At 44.9% G+C, this 20,083-nt stretch overlaps 1 protein-coding gene across 2 annotated transcripts in view; it reads right to left on the bottom strand.

Moving 5' to 3' along the window:
* Positions 1 to 20,083, bottom strand: part of Msra (methionine sulfoxide reductase A) — a 311,518-nt gene that overhangs the window by 64,318 nt on the left and 227,117 nt on the right. For both annotated transcript variants that reach the window (XM_034498957.2, XM_076930854.1), the window contains exon 5: positions 19,749 to 19,855. In XM_034498957.2, coding sequence (XP_034354848.1) covers positions 19,749 to 19,855 — 107 coding nt within the window. The remainder of the gene's footprint in view (positions 1 to 19,748; positions 19,856 to 20,083) is intronic.

Here is a 20,083-nt window from a genome sequence, read left to right as displayed (position 1 = left end):
CTGTCATCACCCCAGAAGCAAGGCCAGTCCAGCCCAGCCCAGCCCAGCTAACATTTATTGTAGAGAGAATCTCTCATGTACTGTATGGAAGCATCACCTGTCAATAAAAGCTGATGGCCTATTAGCTAAGGCAGGAAATAGGAGGTGGGAGTTCTGGTAGGGAGAGAAACTCTGAGATGGAGTCAGACATGGGAAGAGATTTGCCCCAAACTCTGAGGAGACAGACACATGAAGCTGAGAAGAGATAACCAGCCATATGCCACCCATACACTAGAATAAACGGGTTAATTAAGTTGTGAGTAGTCAGGGAATAAGCACCAGCTAATGGCCTAGGCATTTATTCACACATAATAAGGCTCAGAGTCATTGTTTCTAGACCTGGGGTACAGGTAGAAAAGCCGCAGTTATAATTCATGAAGGAGAAAGACTGTAGAGAGAGGGGGCCAGAGAGTCACAAGTCCAACTGCAATCACATGGATGAGCCAGGCAACATGAAAACATCTTGGCAAGAAGCAGAGTCACAAAACCAAACTATTTCTGTCTTAAACCACAAGGCTTGGACCCGTCTGTTACAGATCTGTGTGTATATCCTTAGTACAGGTGCCTGTGACAGTCACTCACAAGCCCAAGAGTGGACTTGGAGTTTTAGAAGTGACAAACTTAGTGAACTGATCATCTCTGACATGGGTGCTTTGGATCATGATCCTTGGTGCTGTTTTGGGTGAGCTGAGGAACATTTTGGAGGTGGAGCCTCTCTGGAGGAAGTGGGTCAAGCAGGGTGGAACTTGAGAGTTCTAAAGCAGGCCCACTTCCTGTCCTCTCTATTTCCCTCCTATGGATGCAGTGTGGCCAGCTGCCTCAGTCTCATTGCCTTCTCTTCGATGGACTACCCATCCTAAAACCCTGAAACAGAGCTGCTTTTATCAGGTATTTTGTCATAGCAGGGAGAACAAGAGCTCCAATCCAGAACCACTGGGACATCGCTGCAGTTCACTTACCCACGCGTTTGTGATTCCCTGTGTGTAACACACTAGAAATGACCGGCCTCTATCAAGCACACACACGTGTGAACAGCTACAGAGAGGTGATAGCCAGATAATGGGAAGACAGGATGACAGGGGACAGTGATCCCTTGGTGGTCACATAGCTCTTGACCACAGGGCAACAGAGAACCCAGGCCTCCCCTTGTATCTTACTTTGGGCGACACCTGCTCCTCTTTAACAAGATGAGAGACTTTGGTCTTGAGGCTCAGAGCTAAGGATCACATGGCAGTGTTAAGTAAGAGGCTGCTACTTGGGACTGCAGAGTGTTCTGCCTTCAAAGTCATCTTTGGGTAAACAAGAGCCACAAGCAGTGTCTCCCAGAGAGATACTCAGCAAGACAGAGGATGAATCAACTCATTCATTCATTATTGATACACACATATGTCAGAGCAGAATCTGAGCTAGCAGGGCCCATAGTGTGCAGATGATCTCTTTGGCTGGGTATGTAGAACTGGAGGTGTTTATAGAACTTGACTTAAAAATCTCTGCCCTTTATTGTTATGTTCCTGTTTGCTTGTGAAGTCTTCAAATGAATATATGCCATTTTAAAGAAAAGGACGTGGCACAAACCTGTCGGCTGTACTCAAGGGCCACAAGGGATCTACCCCCCAAAGAACAAAATGCCACATTTACATTTGTGAAATAAGAAGAACAGGGTTGCCTCCTGTCACAGTGCTCTTGCCTGAACCGATCGGGAGACAATGATTTTGGAAAGCAATTTGCAAATGGGTGGTACAACAGACACACACTTTCCACTGGGCGGGGAGTGTGGAGAAAAACACATGCTACAAACAAATTTTAATCATCATAAATCAGGCTTCCATTTGCTCAACTGTAATAATACAATCCACAGCTCATTATGAGGCTTCATGCTGCCTTCAGAACACGATCGCTCCTGCAGGACACGCAGCATGGGTTGTTGCATCTGACGTGCAACCAATTACAACCCATGTCAGCTCTGCTATATACTGTCAGGAAGGGAGACAGACAGAGGTGTTTCAACAATTGGGATGCCCTCGCACTGAGATGTCACTGAGCTGCAGAAATGGTGAGCTCCAGGTTCAGTGAGAGACCCTGTCTCAAAAAATAAGATGACAGGGCTAGAGAGATGGTTCAGCAGTTAAGAGCTCTTTCATCACTGTCTGCTCTTTCAGAGGACACACACTATCTGCATCATAGTTTGTAGCCATCTGTAAATTCAGTTCTAGGAGCTACAACAACTTCTTCTGGCCTTCACAGACACCAGACATATGATGCACAGACATAAATGCAGGCAGAACATTAACACACATAAAATAAAATAAAGTAGAGAAGTGACTGAGGCAGACTTCCAATATCAACCTCTGGTCTCCACGTGCACCTGCACGCATCAGTGTACCTACCCAACATAAACCATATAATACACAATATACCATACAATACCCAATATGGTACATATACCATTCAATACACAATATATACCACTGTGATCAGTTTAGGTCTCAAGGCCAGAATGTCTATAGACTAACGGGCCCTTTTGACTAGAGCAAGCAGAAACTAGTGGGCTTTGAGATGGCTACAAACACAACAAGTCAAGGCAAGGGGGAATTGGCAAGGAAAAGACTTCATGTCATATAATCCCTGCAGTAGCCCCAATGTCAACTTGGACATCCAACTGTCAGAGCAAAGTCATGGCACTTGCTCTTATTTGGAGGTCCCCCAGCCGACCAATACATGGTCAGCTTCCATCACTTTTGTAGGAGTGGATTAGCTAAACTGCTTTGGCTCCTGGTGGGTAGCACATGTACTCACCCAAGAGCTATCTGGATTCTTTAATGAAAGACACACATGCACCAGATAACTTTAATATGCTTTGACTAGCTCAATGGTTGGGCATTTCTAATCCTCCCCTCTGTGAGCATACATTCTCCCCTCCTTTTCTGAGTCAGCTTGCTAAATCAACATTTCATCCCTGCTACCCCAGACCCAACTAGGGCCATTTTCCCAAATTCTTACATGGCTGGTTGCTTTCTTTCCTGCAGCTCTTACATCTGACCCTCCTCCCTCTGAGTTATGGTGATTCTCTGTTTCTCCTCTCTTTCTCTCTCAATGTGCCCATTGCCCGCACAATATAAAAGTTCTGCCTCCATCTTTTTGCCCAGTTATTGGCTGTATGGCAATTCTTTATTATCAATTGAAGCTAGCCTGGGGCAGGGACCCTCAGGTCTACAAGCATGGCTTCTTGGGAACCAAAATAGGACAAAGCATTAGAACCAATGCCCAGCATACTTTCACTAGAGAGGGCATGCTGATGTGTGGGTCAGGAAAATGGCTAATTTCAGGGCTGCCTTTGCTAAGCACGGGGCTTTATAAGCATACATACAGTTATCTGTTGGGGATGATTATGGGATGAGGGACAAGGCCTCTCTGGCTTGAGGTTGTTCCACTTTGCTGAATCTACTCCGCTCTATGAACAGCCATACTTATCAGTGCAGAAGTGGTTTCCCCAGGATTACAACAGAGTCAGCTTGGGCTCTCTCCTGATAGAGGGCAAGTGTGTCCTTCCACTCTGCCCTTGTGTTTTCTCCCTGACTCTAGAGCCTCCCTCAGCCTTACCAGAGGACCCACACTAAACCATAAGGCCAGGATGTTTATGCAGGCTGGTGCCAGCAGAGAGAAACTCAGCAGTTCCTGGGTTAGGTAACCACCCATTAGCCTACAAACCTCTAGGGAAGACTGCTTGCACACAAGATGGAAAAACATTTTTTGAAACTGTGCCCATGACCAATGGTCAATTACCGAACTTTAGTCCACTGCAGAAAATCAATAAAGCCACTAAATCCTTTGATGGGTGAACAAACCATTGTTCTCAATGTCCAGTGGCTTCAGCTGAGGTCCCTGTAAAGGTTTGCTTATTTTGTTTGTAACATGTTGCTTGGACTCATACACACACACACACACACACACACACACACACACACACACACCTATAAAATATTTTTATTTTATGTGAATAGGTGCCTTATAGTATGCATGTCTGTATACTACACGTGTGCCTGGTGCCTGTGGAGGGAAGAAGGCACATGGAACTAGAGTTACAAATGGCGTGAACGGTGATGTGCATGCTCCTAGGCACTAAGCTATCTCTCTACCCCAGCTCAGGCCCATTTCTTGTATCTAAGTTGTAAGAGTCTACCATCCAGTCCTCAAGCTCAGTGGGTCTGTGTGCCTTAGAGACTGTGAGAACCACCAAGCTTTCTCCCAGGGTCTACAAGATCAAATTCCTTTTTTTTTTTTTCACTGATAATGTGGTATATTTCTTCTTTCACCCTTATGATCTCAGGAGCATAAGTGGAGTTTCCCAAGAGCTACAGGGGATGCAGGGACAACCTCACTCCAGCAGCTGAGACATGTGCTTGGGTCTAAAAAGTGCTTAGTTCCCACCTCTAGGTGATAACTATCAGATAGAAATTCCTTTGTGTGTGTGTATGTGGGGTGTGTGTGTGTGGGGGGGAGGATTCCTGAATAATTCTCAAAGGTTTAAAGAGGTCCTGAGAGTATTCAAGGTTAAGTCTGAAAGACAATGGAAACCCATGGGCCTGTCTATGAGCTAGAGTCTAGAGCTAGAGTCCACAACAGAGCAGGACAGAGGCAGGGCCAGAAAGGCCGGGCTCTCATTTAGCTATTTCACAGCTGACTCAGAAGTAGACACTGTTGACACCACATATTGAACAGGCCCAGTCACCACCATGTGGCATAGGGGGCTGGCAGTTAACTCTCTCCTAAACTCCTAACTGTAGCTCTCCTCCCCTCACCCCTCACAGGCAAGTCAGAGGGAGAAGCACATTGCTGGGGAACAGACATAGCTCTCACGTCCTTAGCACCATCTTCTCTACCCATGCTTTTCTTATCTTACCATCAGCTGAGTGGTCAAGGTCAAACTCCATGGAAAGTCACTTGGCTGGTATCTCTGAAGACCAGAACTATGTATGAACTATGATGTACTAGGACGGGAAGAATATTTAGAGGATAAAAGACAGACAATAGAATAGAATAGAGCTAACACTAGGCCAGGGGCCCATCCTCCATGGAACATAGGATTAGACCCATTTTAGAGACTAGGGAATAGAGGCAGAGTATGAGTTACTTACTCAGTTTTAAACAAGTAAGTCTTATCTGATGCCAAAGTCTACATACTATATCTGAGGTACCACACTGACCTCAGCATCAAAATCATTTTGAGAGTTTTCAAAAGTTCACATCAGTCATCTCTCCCCCTGAAGGTTCTAATTCCATAGATATGGGTGGGACTCTGGAAGCTTCAGAGCTTATCAGAGGACTCACTTCTGCTTGGCCTCAGCTACAAATACCTAAGGAGAGAGGTGGAGAGCTTGCCTAGGCCAACACATCTGACTATCTGTCTTTGGGTCATGGTTTTGTTTTTTTTTTTTTTTTTTAAATAAGACTTTTAGTATCATGTGAGAATTGTTCTTTATATGAGGACAAGCAGGTACCAGATAACTAGAGAAAGTGACCCATGAGTGTGTAACCCAGAGATTCCATAGCCAGGGTTTACCCATACATGTTTGCAGATTTTGGTTCTGCCTACAGGTTTCTATGGCACCCACCTCTGCAACATACTGACACTTGGGAAATACTTTGAGAACTGAATTGAATGTTGTAAAGGAAGTACAGTGACTCTGTAGCTTCACATATGGTTGAAAGATGAGAGTGACCCCCACATGACCATGGGACACAGTTTGACAATCTGATGCTATGGGCCTGAAAATGTCTAGGTTCCAGCATTGGCTGAGACTGAGGCTGGAGCCAGCCACTGTGGCTCCTTGGTAACTGTGGGCTAGGCCCTAACTTTGAGGTCTCTAACTCAGCATGCATGAAGACTCGAATTTGCATGCTACATAGAATAGGATCTCAAGTCAGCATGGCTGTCTTGAGGATCCATCTAAATTTGAGGCTGGAGTGGGAGAGGGCCTGAGAAGATAAGAGGGCATGCCACTAAGCCTACATGTCCCCTCCTACTTGGTGAGACAACGTGGTGGGAATCCTACTGCCTTACGAGAAACACACCAACAAGAACTCAAGTCAAGGGCAGGGCAGGTGTGGAAACAATCCAACTCCTGATACATATGTTAACTTCCAAACATAGGTCTTATGCGGGTCGCTTCTCCCATTGTGGCAACAAAATACTTGATCAAGCTAATATAAGCAAGGGTGAATTCTTTCTAGCTCACAGGCAGAGGGTGCAGCCCACCGTAGAGAAGGGCAGGGCAGCAGACTCTTGAGGCAGCAGGTCTTATTGCCCTCAGAGTCAGGAAGGCAGAAAAGGAGCCTGCTGCTCATCTTGCTCTCTCTTTTTATACAGTCCAAACTGTAGTTCACAGATGATGCTACCCACATATAGGGTGAGTGTCCTCATTCCAATTTACTGAATCTAAGTCCTTCACAGAAACACCTATGGACTTGTTTCTCAGTCTTATCAGGATAACATCATAGACCCCATGCAGAAGTAGCTGGTATAGGTCCTGAACCACAAATTCTAGCAATTCATGACAGATTCAGTTCAGGGTTAGGTACCCTCCTGGAGAAAGGTTGCTTACCCAGCAAAGTTTCCCAGTCTTAACAGTCAGAGAAAGGGAAGGTACTGTGAGAATTTTACAAGCTCCATCTCAAACACTGACCCTTGGTAACATGCTTGTGAATTACAGTTTCTGCTCATATGCTGAAGGGCTGGGGAAGCAGGGCCTGTCAAGTAAGAATGGGAAGTATCCTCATCAGGTGCATGCTTTGAACCCTTATTCTCCAGTTGGTGGTTATACTTGGGGAGCCATGGAACTCTCAGGAGGTGGGGGCTTAGGAATAGATATAAGTCATTGGGGGACAGGAAATGTGTCTCAGAAGTTGATAGTCTAGCCAACCCCAGATTCTGGTCTTGTTTTCTCTACTGTCCAGTAAGACATGATGTATACTGTCTCAGCCAGACCCTACTCTATCTTTCCTGTTGTGATTGACACAAGCCAAATAAACCCCTCCTCCTCTAAGTTGTTTCTGTCAGACACTCTGGTCACACCCATTGGACATAACATAGCACAGGATCCCTTGGCACCTGCAGGTGCCACAAAAGATCAAGCAGATTGTCACCTCCCAACCGTCTTCACCATCAACTATGATGTCACCTCAGTTCATGCAGACATCGTGATAATCCCAGTGAAGGAGGAAAGAGAAAAGGATCAAGTGTGAGACCGTTTCCCAGGTGGAGACTACAGCGTGCTGATGACAGTGCTGATGTAGCTTGCCCATCATCTGCTCCCTGCACTCCCTGTTTGCCCCGCTATACTTTGCTTCGGCTTGTGTTTCCTGTGCTGCATCCTATCATTGAGTAACCTCCCTTGAGCCTCACAACTGTCCAGAGTGTGAGCAGGCAGGGTTAGTGCAGCTAGCTCTGTTATGTGGATTAGGTAATGGCATTGTAAAAATTGTTAAATGAGTCACTGAAGCAACTCTCTTAAAGAGGCTTTAAAACACACACACACACACACACACACACACACACACACACACACACACCACCTGGCCTTTCTCTCAAGCCTAAAACACTGTTTCCCTATGATTATTCTAGACCATCTTTTGCTTCCTGGAACTATTTCCTTCTCTGAGATTCCCCATTCTAACCCAAGGCTCAAATTTTCTTCTCAGTTCCTATCCCCGAAATCCTGTTTGCCTTTTTCTGACAGAAGGGCACTCTTTCCCTCTACTGCTCCTTGACTGGCCCTGGAGTCTGTTCTTTCTTATCTATTATCAGCCTCCCTAACCCCTGCTTGGCTGGGTCACCTAATTTCCCTTCTACCTCCAGGTCTTATTAGTCTTGCTCCAGAAACCCACAGCCCTGCCATCATAACAAAGGATGTGTGTGCTTGTGAGGACCACTTTGCAAACTGATTTAACCGGAGAAGGGCACCTTGCTGCATACTAATAATGTTTTAATCACATGTTCTTGACGTGGCTCCACAGGGAGAGCTGAGCAGTTTGTGCTGCATCCCAGTGTGACTGAAGAAGCCTGGGCTGAAGGAAAAAAGGGCCATGAAGCATGTGATATTATCAAGAAAATCATAACAATATTTGATATTATACCAGAAAATTAACAACTTTCAAAAAGCCAAAGGAACCTGCTTGAATATAGATCAACACACAGTGAACTGGACGCTCCTCTTTGTGGTCTGATAATAGTCTTTCTGGTAAGGCCTTGCTTGAACATGACCTGGGCTCCTGGAGAACTGGCTTACTCTCTGATGGCATGTGGATGTCACAAAGGATGTGTGAGCATTCTTACAAATATAGGTGATTGATCTTAACTGTGAAGCCTGTACCCACAGCACAGCATAGCCTTATTTGGGGTGCTCTGGACCCTATTTTCTTGGCTCTGCCTGTGAACCATGTCCAGGGCCTGCTTCAGGCCTTCTACCTGAAGGACACAGCAGGCCTGGATGGAAGTTTTACATCTGCCTGGAGAAGATGTTATTTCCCACTTTGCATACCTTGAGCCTAAAACAATACACATAGAAAGACCTTTTAGTTATTGGGCCCTGTCTAGAAATTTATCAGCTTTTAAGAAAACATGTAAATACACACACACACACACACACACACACACACACACACACACACACAGTTGAAAAGAACCCACACGTCTAATAAAAGACTAAACGTAGACTTATAATTTATCACATGAGGGACGATTTTGGGAATCACAGCAAAAAGCTACACAAGGCAGTAAGTGGCTGAACTCCACTGAGGGCCTCCAACTTAGAAAGGAGCTTGTCTAACTTGTCTGTGTGGCTCAGCCCAACACTGTCTTCTCTCTCTGTCACTAGCTAATTTACAATAGGTATGGAGTTAGGAATGAAGAGTATAAGACACCTAGGTGGTAGCTCTCATTAATGAGATCACAAGGAAGACCAGAGAGGAGCTGCATGGCCAAATTCCAGATCAGGTTCCGGGGTCACCGGCTCAGGACAGGGTAAGCAGAGCTCTGAAGCCAGTAGTGGTTTCAACTGCCTGGGTACATTTGGAGATGGCTCCAGTGTGTGTGTGTGTGGGGGGGGGGGGATGGCGGGGATGACTTTGCAAACCATCCCTTTGCCAGGAGCCCGCTGCAGTAAAACTCAGCCCTCTTCTGCCCTGGCATGGCACTGCCAATAGGATATGGGAGCTGAACTCAGGCCCCTGAATTCACAGCCATTGTGGTGCTGAGAGTAAAAGGGAACATCTCGGATTTTGAATCCCAGTATTACAAAGTACTCAGAGTAGTTACAGGTGAAGAAGCCAGGCCTCTCTGCAGAGCACAACCACCTTTGTCCTTCACAGGCCTCCCACTTGAGGCAGAAACGAATGACCTTGACCTCAGCTCCAACCCATCAATGCAGTGCACACAGCTTGAGTGGGGCCCCTGTGGCCAACATGGGTGACTGTGCTCACGGCCCAGCTGCTCACTGGCAGGGCAGCGGGGGTGCAGGACCTGACACTGTGGGCCTTTTCTCCCTCCTCTGCTAGCAGCCAGTGGGCGGGCTTGCTCCGCCAGCTGCCATGGCAACGGGAAGATGGCTCTGTGGTGCCCAGAACAGATGTCACATGGGCTGCTGTGCTTGTGTTGGGGGTGGGGAGCTTGGTGGGGGCACCAGGGGAGGGGCTGCGCCTTTGGAGTTAAATGGTCCCACCAGAGGGAGTAAGTCACATTTGGAAGGGAGTGCGGAGCAGCAGAATCTATTTTCTTTCTTGTCCCAGTCCTTTAAGCGCTAAACATACATGCACAAACACAAATGGCCTTTCATCTCTGCTTCTGAGGTGCTGGAAGCTCACAGCTTTCTGGGCGGACATGAAAGCTGTTATCTCTCCAAGCCTCAAATGAACATCGCCTCGGTGGCCCAACCTTGAGCAGGCAGCCCTCTGTTGTCTTTAAGGGACTGGCCGGGAGGCTCCATTTGGGTGAGTCCAAGGAACCTAGAATCATGCAGAGCAGAGACCAATCAAGGGGAAATTGAAAGGCAAACACACTGGGCTCTGTAGGCAACGACAAACCCAGCTCCAGGCTTCATAAGCTTGCCACTGAAATGAAAGAGTCCCTATGTCCCCTTCTTCCTCCCCGTGGGGTCTCTGATCATATCACGCCAAAGGCCATTTTATACAGACTAAACTGGGGCAAGGCTTATAAATCTACCTGTCTGAACCCAAAGGCTCTTTGTCCCTGAAATAGATCTATCCTAGTTGAACTGCTGCATTAAAAATTTCCACTATTTTCCATTTCTCCTACACAGAACTGATATATATGTGTACATTAATATAACAAATCCATATTCATTGGTAAGATAAGAAATGTGACTACTAGGAAAATGCCAGGCATAGGTAGCCTATTTTCCTCTCAGCTTCCAGACCATGGAAACTTGGAGACAAGGGGAGAAGGTATAGGTGCTATCTTAATCAGATGCACGACACTTATTGCATGTGTGGGAGGATAGAAAAAAAATGCTACATATAGTTATTTTGCACTGGGGTTTAATTCACAGGACCAGCATGCTCAGAGTGGCTGCTTTGTGCCAAGGAATGCCATAGGGAGGAGGGGGAGGCAAGCAAAGCCAAGAAGATCTCATTCATCACCAAGAGGCAGAAACAGCACAGAAACTCTTATAATGGGTCTGATGAAGTGAGTGCTGCAAGCAAAGCATTATGGGAATGTGGAGAGAGGCAGGTTCTGAGAGAGGTGTCCTGGGGTGTGAAGAGACGCAGGAAGAATCTGGCTTTGACAGAGCACCTGTTCTGTGACAGACATGTTATATACACAGCACACCGAATGGAACATAGAACTCCCTAAGTGGCAGTCACTGTTTTTATGTCTTTTTTAAAAAAAAAGTCAGGAAACCCATGCTTAGAGTGGTTTACAGTCCAAGGTCATTCACCAAGGACACAGCCATGCTGCCCTGTGTTTCTGCCTACAGACTGAAGAAGATGCAGCCTAGCACAGAATGCAGCTGCAAGCGTTATCTGTTGTTTTCTGATCTTCACCTAAGGGACAAGGTTCAGAGATCATGGGTCTTAAATAGTCCCTGCAGCTCTCCTAACATACTTAAACACATAGCAATTAAAATAAAAAGAATCGTTCATCTGGATGTAGCTTAGAATCTTCTCATGGATTACAATGGGTGCTACTGAGACTTTTCCATGCCCTTGAAATATGAGTAGGGGTGGTCCCACAAACTGTATTAATTCAAGCATCACCCTATGCTACTAGGGTTTTGTGTGTGTGTCTATACACAAAATGACACATCTCCCCAGCCCTGCCAAGATTGCTGTGTTTTATCAACAATCTGGCCTGCACCTGAAATCCGCAGGCATTTGTGGTTCACCTGAATAAAAAGCAATGATCAAGCCTGAAAGATTGCCTGACAGTGCCCAGGTTTGTCCAGCTCTAGGAAGCTGCCACTGCAAGCCAAAGTCCCCCACAGAAAACTAGCTTCCTTAACATTGCAGTGAAAGTTTACAACCACCAGGGGGCAGTAACACAAACCAGATTTGTTTCTTCTGGGCCTGAATGTGGATGTGCCCAGTTTAATGCGTAAAGCCCATTATTACAAGCTTTTCCTCTCCCCACCCCCTATTAATGAACAAATGCCCAGGGGTAATGCAGAGATTTCTAAATACAGTGCAAGAAAGGGCAATCTGTACTCATACACAGGGAGTCTAACATGCAGTAATAAGTGGAAATGAAAATAATCAAGATGCAAGTGAGCCATTAGGCTAAAGAGCTAGCTAGCCCTCTGTCTGGCTACAAACACAGAAATGCAGATGCCTGGCTCACAGAAACGGGCATTTTAAAAATATTTATTTCACAAGTTTCTATTTAGAGTTCATAATACTAGCCATAATTACAACCTCCAAGCTCCAAGAGGGGTCTAGCAGGAATTCCATATCTAGTGTGGAGCACAGAGAGGGATGGCTCCCTCAGCCTAAGGTAAATGCATGAATTATTCAAGAACCTCCACAGGCATTTTAAATCATAACTTCGTGCTGTAAACAATAGCACACGTTTAAAAAAAAAAAAAAAAAAAGGTAAAAGATGAAGCACTGTCTAATCCTGAACCATAAAACAGCTACCGACACCCACATCTACACTGTCTCCCAGTGGTTGCGGTGGCATTCCATAGGGATTCCTTGGCATGCATACTGGTTTTACACACAGAAGCAGAGAGAATATAATAACACAGAACCTACTTCTTCCCTGGGAACAAAGAATCCGGAATGGTCCTGCCATTTTCATGACAAAGGGGAGATTAACCAGTCCTTTCTTTTAAGTTGTTTGGAGTTTGAGGCCTGTGGAGAAGGTGACACGGCCACTGCTAGCAGCCTTGTCTCCAGAGTCATCCCATTACATCCCAATATTCATAACCCGCTAGACAGATTACACAGCTATTATCCACGCAACATGGCTGAAACATACGTGGAATTCTGAGTCAAGTGACCATAACCCTCTATATTTTCTATTGAGGTTGTTCTGGGAATAAAAATGGACCCCTCTGGGTTTCAGTTTCCTAGCAACAGAGGTAGGAGAACAGATCTTGCCCTATGCCCTTGTGTGGTGTGAAGGTCATTCGGCATAATGGGAGGGAAAAAACGCTAAGAACCCTTGAGATTTATGAAGACTCTCAGTGTGTGTCTTCTCTCCAGGTCTCAGGAGGAACTGAAGCTGCAGAGACTAATCCAAGGTCATGTGGGTGAAGGCAGAGCCAGGGCCCCAGCTGGCTGCTCTCATCCAAGGCTATGATTCTTCCCGTCCCTCCTTGGAGCTGAGCACACACAACACAGCTGTCTCAGACTGCTCTGGAAAAATACCTCAGACTGGAGGCACACAGCAGGACTGTGGACTTTGGTAAAGGACAAGGTATAGCAAGGCAGGTTGTATTCCAAGGCCTCTTCTCCTGCCTTGTAGATGGATAGGTTGTGTTTACACATCTTCCCTGAACACAGGAGTAAAAACAGAAGGTAGCTCCCTGGTGCCTATTGTCTTTTCTTCTAAGGACACGAATCCCTCCATGGGAGCTCTATCCGTATAACCTCATCTAACCCAAATTACCCAGATCACACCAGGGGAGGGGAAGGCTTTAGCAGAGGAGTTTCAATGGAGAAAGCACAGAAATATTCAGCCCACAATAAAAGACAATATGACTGACTTGTTCATCTTTCCACCTCTTTAACTTAGGTCAACAAATAATCACAGGCCATGTGCTACGAGCCAAGAATGGTTGCAGGCACTGTGGACACAAAGATGAATGGGAGCCCCCAAAAAGATGACTTAGGACAGAAAATGTCAGAATAGGTCCTAGGGAATTCTCTTCAGGGAAGGGTCTGTGAACAGGGACTGGTTGGTTACAACCTTCCCATGATCTTTCTTCAGACATCTCTGCTCAAAACAACTACAGTAGAGTCTGGATGCTAATAAGTACATAATTAATATTTGATAAGGTAATTAATTTATTAATTTGCTGGGGAAGGGAAAGAGATAAGTCATTTTCAGCTTGCATATGCCTGGAAGGAGCCACACAGGATCTGCATGTGCCTCTTGGGGTGGAGGTGTCACCAGTCCGGCTGTACTTTGACAGTACTGGCATTATGGAATAATTATTGTATATAATGGATTTCTGAGTTGGGCTGGCATAATTTAAACTATTTTTGGGGTCCAGAAACTAAAAGGACTCAGCTTCAACTTATGTATAAATCCCACTGGAAAGTGTGTGTGTGTGTGTATGTGTGCTGAATAAAAGAAAGGAAGGAAAATAGAAATATATCTATATAATGTCATTCAATTCTTATAGCAAACCTGCAGGGAAATTTGTTACCCAGAGAAATTAACTCAAGCTCAAACATAGTAACTATGACAGCACTAGAACATTCTTGCCAACCATCCAAATGTTATTTTGAAAAGAGAGAGGAAGGAGAGAGGCGGGAAGGAGAGGGAAAAAGGAAGAAGAGGGAGAAGGGAGGAAGAGAAGGGAGAGAGAGAGAGAGAGAGAGAGAGAGAGAGAGAGAGAGAGAGAGAGAGAGAGAGACAGGTCTTTCACACACATTCTTCCGGCTCTGAGGATTAGTTTAGCACACTGTTTTCTGGGGTGCCGCCTTATTTTAGGAGTGAAGGTCTCTTTTGAAGGTAGAGAGAATAAACATGCAGATGCCAACCTCCTTGAAAAACCAGATAAAGGCCACAGACAGTCATCCCTGCAAGGACACCCCTGTCCAGATCTGTGCTTCTTAGGTATCCAGCTTCATTCAAAGGCCCCAGGCCTTGTCAGGAATTACATGTTATACTACAGACAGATGCTAAGGGGGACTGTTACTAGAAGAGAGAGTGATGATTGCATGGAGTCTGAGAGGCCAAGCTAATGGCTGGGTCTCAGACATACACTATGGACGCCATGACAGCATTAGACACCAGAGAGGAAAATGGTCTGGATGGTATTGATGATGGCCACTCTCGCTGCCTGTGTAGGCAGCTATAGTAACAGAGAAATAAAAAGTTCATTGGCCCAGAAACAGATGGTAGTACCTGAGAGATGGTGGCGACTGTGGCTATGACAGAGAAGCAGGTCCCTGGGAGCTGTACCCATAGGCAGAACCCAGAGGCTGTGACTTGAATGTGAAATGCTTCTCAGAGGCTCAGAGGCTTGTGTATTTGAATGCGTGGTCCTTGGGTTCTGAGGTAAAGCACAGCTTTAAGAAATGAATTAGTGGGGGCAGGTCTTGAGGTTCCTCAGCTCATTCCACTCCTTGTCTTCTCTGTTTCTTGACTGTAAAGGCAGTGTGACTGGCCACCATGCCTTTCTCACTATGATGGGCCGTGTCCATCTTCAACTTCAAGTCAAAATAAATCCTTCCCCCCTGACGGTGCTTCTGCTCAAGTCTTTTGCCACAGCAATGAGGACAGAGACTCATGCACCTGGGCAGCCTGGTAGAGCGGTGGTAAGGGGCAAGCGAACACAGGGATGGATCCACAGAGGCTCCCAGGGTGCCATCAGTGGTGGGCAGAAGAAGCCAAGGACTCACTTATTAAAGAGTCTTCAGTCTATGACTTGTTGTGTGGACAAGGATATGGAAATAAACAAGTGGGTACACCTCTATGCAGGGATCTGGAAGCCATGGAGCTTTTTAGGTCCATGAACCTGTGTATCATTGTATAGAGTTAGCATTTACACGACACAAAGAGCAAGGTGGCAGAAACCTCATTGGTAGCACAGGTTATTTGAGAACAAGGTCTTTCCATCTCTGCATATCTGACTCTTTCTGTGCATCACTCCCGCCCCCTACTCAATGCATGTCGGTCTTGCTAGGAAGATGTGGCATTCGTGAATATCTGGCTGCAATCTAAGCAGGAAGAGAATAAAAAATAATAAAAAAATGAGCCTTTATTTTAAAAATTGCTGGCTGTTTGGAAGCAATCATTATATGCTTTTTTGTATATTTCTTTTGGGGTGCTTTTCTTTAAATTACACATTGTATTGCATATAATCAAATGCATAGATGATAGATGAAAACTGACAAATAATTGAAAATTAAGATAAAATTATAGAAATTATTTAAAGACTATGGCAATATAGAGAAGATCTAGTTGGCTTCGTAGATGGAAGAATGAGAGAGAGGCTGAGTAAATGGATGGATGGGTAGATGGATAGATAGACCAGGTAGTAGGTGAAAGTATGGGTAGATGGGTAGGTGGGTGAATAGATAGAGACAGACAGAGAGACTAAAAATACAGATTTTTAAACATTGTTTTATATTTGAAATACAGTAATTAAGAATATTCTTCAGAAAGGTGTTGTGCTTATCAGAGCATAATATGGTCTAAAATATACTGGGGAGGGGGGCTGATATTTCTTCTCTCCTGACAAGGAAAATATTCAAAGAAATCATGTTTCCATTCATGAGTCTTGAGGAGTTGGGAAGAAGTTAGGTCATGTGACTGGGTCACAACGATCACGTCTATCCTCTACGTTTCAAGACCTACCACCTACTGGAGAGTAAAATACTAAATTTGTAAATAAGGAGGAGTCTTATTTTGAGTATGAAGGAATCTCACATAGATGGCACCCTTACCATTCCCAGAGGGTCTGAATCATTCAGGTGAGTATGGGTTTCACTCCTGAAGGTTTGAGCCTCTTGCTTGGGCCTTCCTGCCTCCACCCACCATCAGGAGATCGGAAGTGAGAGGAATTCTTCAGGTTGCTGGTGGGCCTGGGATTGACAGCCTAGCCAACTATGCAGAAAACCACACTTTGGAGGGAAAAAAAAAATCACTTTTGGTTTCTGGCTCCTCAGCACTCCTGCACATCTAATTAGCTCAACAATTGGTCCCTGTGATAAAATCAGCTAATTTTATGTTCAAATGGCTGCTTTGTGGTAAGCAGTGCAGTCACTCCAACACCACATATAAAGAAGTTGCTGAAGAAGCCGGTTCCTGCAGGTCACTGGGGGACATACTAACAGAGACTATCAAATTAGTAACCTAAGTCAACAGTATAGTTAGTATGCAAGGATCCCTGCAGATTCAGAGCAGATCAATGGCCAGGACGAAAGGCCTGTAATGGCCACCTTTGAAGGGAAAAGAGGGCATATGGAATGATTTGAAAGAGTATCTACTCTTAGCATAAACCTGAATGTTTGGGGCAAGATTATGGAAGGCAAGAGTCTAACTGGTATTGTGAAGAAACAATGCCTCCAAGAGTAAATGTCTTTATTATCAGAAATTTGCCCAAGGTCAGCCTTGACATAAGGCACAGGCAAGGCCATCCAAGGCTGCTCTCTGGCCAGCTGTGGTGACAAAAGGCAGAATCTAGGACCAACCTTGATTATGTGGAGACATTGGAAGCCAGAATATTTTTAAGGTAAATGTAAAAGAAAAGATGGTTTATTTATTGAATAAAAGACAATTGTGTCACCTTTCATGAGACATTATTGAATTATTTGGAGGTAAGTTTCATATATCAGTGATGCAAAGAGATATGTGAAACTTACCTCCAAATAATTCAATAATTATTTAATTCAATAATTAAAGAGAATGGGCAGAAACCCACAGGAACTCTCAAAGTAGAAGCAAAGTCTCAGAACAATACCAATATATACAACTTTAAACAAAGATACAGAGACACACACACAACTACATCTAAGTGTATCTATTAAATCTACACATAGATAGATGATAGATTGATAGATGATAAATGATATAGATAAATGATAGCAAAGTGGCAGATAGATGATACAGATACATAGGTAATTGATGGATGAACAACCAAAGGTTTGTAAAAGATTTCATTTATTTACAGAACTTAGGAGAGTGATTGGCACTCAGTAAATACCCTTTTCTGTGATTGCAGTCCTACTATGACAACCTCTGCCATTATAAGGCTGTTTTTGTACTGCACATCACTCGGCTCATAACTTCTGTATCTAAGGCTGTCTCCCACGTGACTACACGATCACAGCAGGAGGTCCTCCGGGGAAGTCACCTCAAGCTTTTCTTCCACAGCTCTATCACAGCCTCAGAGTCTCATGGTGGGACCAGCCTTTGGAACTAGCAGTCTTTCCTGGCTAGGAAACAGAGCTGGTGGGAGAGTGTGGATGATGGCTTTTGATGCTGCTTACACATTGTGATGGTTAGCTTTAATTGTCAATTTGATTCAACATGCAATCACCTTGGATAAGTCTCACTGAGGGCTTATCTACATTGGGTTGGCTTGTGGGCACACCTGTGGGAGGTTGTCTTAATTAATTTCATTGATATGGGAAGACCCAGTTCACTGTGGTTAGCACCATTCCCTAGGCAGGGGGTCTTGAACTGTGTAAAAGAGGACAAAGTTAGCTAAGTACAAGCAGGGAGGCAGCATGTATGTATGCATTTATTTCTTTTTCTACTGCCCGCTATAATATGGATAAGCTGACTTAAGTTCCTGCCTTGATTTACCAGATATGATAGACAGTAACCTGAAATTGTAAGGCAAGAGGACTTGTTTCTCCCTGAAGTTGCTTTTGGTCAGGATATGTTATCATAGCAACATAAATGAAGCTGGAACGTACACACGTAATCCGAAGCACTTCTCCTTTACTTCAGGCTCTGGGGCTCATGTGCCTATCCCACATTCCTTGCTGCTGTAGCTTGTCCTGTCTTATACCCTGAGGTGAAGTCTCCACAGCCAGAAGAACAAGGCAACACCATACACGATGGCTCCCAGGGAATCATACTTCTTCCCAGGAATGGCAGGTGATTCTGTGAGGCTCAGGTAACCTGTTATTGGTAGCAGCCAGTGTGGGCCTAACTCCTTCTCTCTTCTACTCCTCCAGTACTCTGATCCAGTTTCCTGGTACTAACCATCCCAGAAAGTCCTCACACACAAGCTCCTTACCTTGAGCTCTGCCACCTGTGGGACATCACAGTGGTCTCCTGGATACCTAAGTATGCAGTTAGCCTTATTACTCCCACCCGAACCTACAGGTACATTATGCGACACTTTGGTTCCTAGATCAATATCAAGATCTCCTGATGTCACAGTCTCCAGAAAGGAATACAAGCAATGTCATAAAATTCAGCCAAGACTCACAGAGGAAATCATGTTGGATAGCAGTCACAGGGACTGTGCCCCAGACTGCCTACCATGTCAGCCAAGCTGACATCACAGCCTTAGATATATGACGGGAGGAGGAGACCCTCTCAGCATCTCCCTCAGCCCCATCTCCTATCATAGTGGATCTGACCAGGCCAGACACCTCAACAGCAGACAAGCTCCATCCCAGCCTGCTCCTCATTACCTACTGTACCACTGTGATGGCTGTCCTACTATGCTTTACAGCTCCAGAGTAGCTACTAGCTCTATTGTTAATACAGGAAATATCATAATTAAAATTTAAGTATCATCACTAAACTCTAAAAATTAAAAGAACTCAAATTGTTTGTAAGAGTTCCAAATCTCTACTGGAGGAGATTTTTTTTTTCCTAAAGGATTATAGGATTAATAGTGAGAAAATTATTTCATGATGTAATGTATATATTTTTGATAAAAGGTTTTATTATAATTAAGTTTACTGTAGCTGGCAATGGAACATGTATATCACAGGTTGATCTACGTCTTCCAGAAAGGATCTGTTGGAGCCTGGAGCCTTAAGCTATTAGACTACAACCTAATTTGGAGTTGGGTCTTCATAGAAGTCATCAAATTAAATGAAGTTCCCAGGGTTAGCCTGAATGGAGTAGGACCAGTGTTCTTATAAATGCAGGAGTGAACATAGAGACATACAGAGAGGGGAGAACATGTGACATTCACAGGAAAAGCATCTGGACCCTTCCTTCCCTCAGTCCCCACCAGCCCCCCCTTGCCACTTCCTTGATTCCAGACTCCAGCTGCAGAACAGAGACAAGCAATGTCTGTGGGTGAGACAGATTCTGACAGAGCAACAACACCTCATTCACCAGGATGAGGTGATTTTTTTAAAGAGAAGTACGCACAGGCTCACCCTTAGACACTCACTATGCATATTTCTTTGGTACAATGGCCTTGTGAGGAGGCTGGCAGAAATGGCCTCAGGGTATGGTCACACAGGTAGACAGAGCCAAACTTCCCTCTAATACTGGGCTGACCCAGATCACACTGGCCCAGGGAGGACAAAATTAGAGGTCCTACCTTCTGGTATTCCTCCTTGGATCTCAGAGCTGCTTCCATCTGTGTGGCAGAGGTGGGATAGATGGCTGACCGGTACTGTGTGCCATAGTCGTTGCCTTGGCGCATGCCTGAGGGTGAGAACAGAGTGGATCAGGGGGATCCTTGGACAATAATGCTGGCACCAGTGGACATGGCTGTTGTGACCAGTTTTACCAAGTACTTATTTTTAATTATCTGGACATCAATTTCTTGAAATAAGGATGAAATATATGCTTTAATTATAATGAAAAAGGTTTGGGAAGGGACTCAGTGCTTAAGTGAGTGTCTTGACTTTAAGGGGATCTGAACTCAGTTCC

This window comes from Arvicanthis niloticus, chromosome 3 (assembly GCF_011762505.2).
Source record: "Arvicanthis niloticus isolate mArvNil1 chromosome 3, mArvNil1.pat.X, whole genome shotgun sequence".
In the NCBI taxonomy this organism is placed as follows: Eukaryota; Metazoa; Chordata; class Mammalia; order Rodentia; family Muridae; genus Arvicanthis; species Arvicanthis niloticus.
Note: the sequence above shows the minus strand (reverse complement) of the source record. Positions and strands in the feature narration are given on the sequence as shown.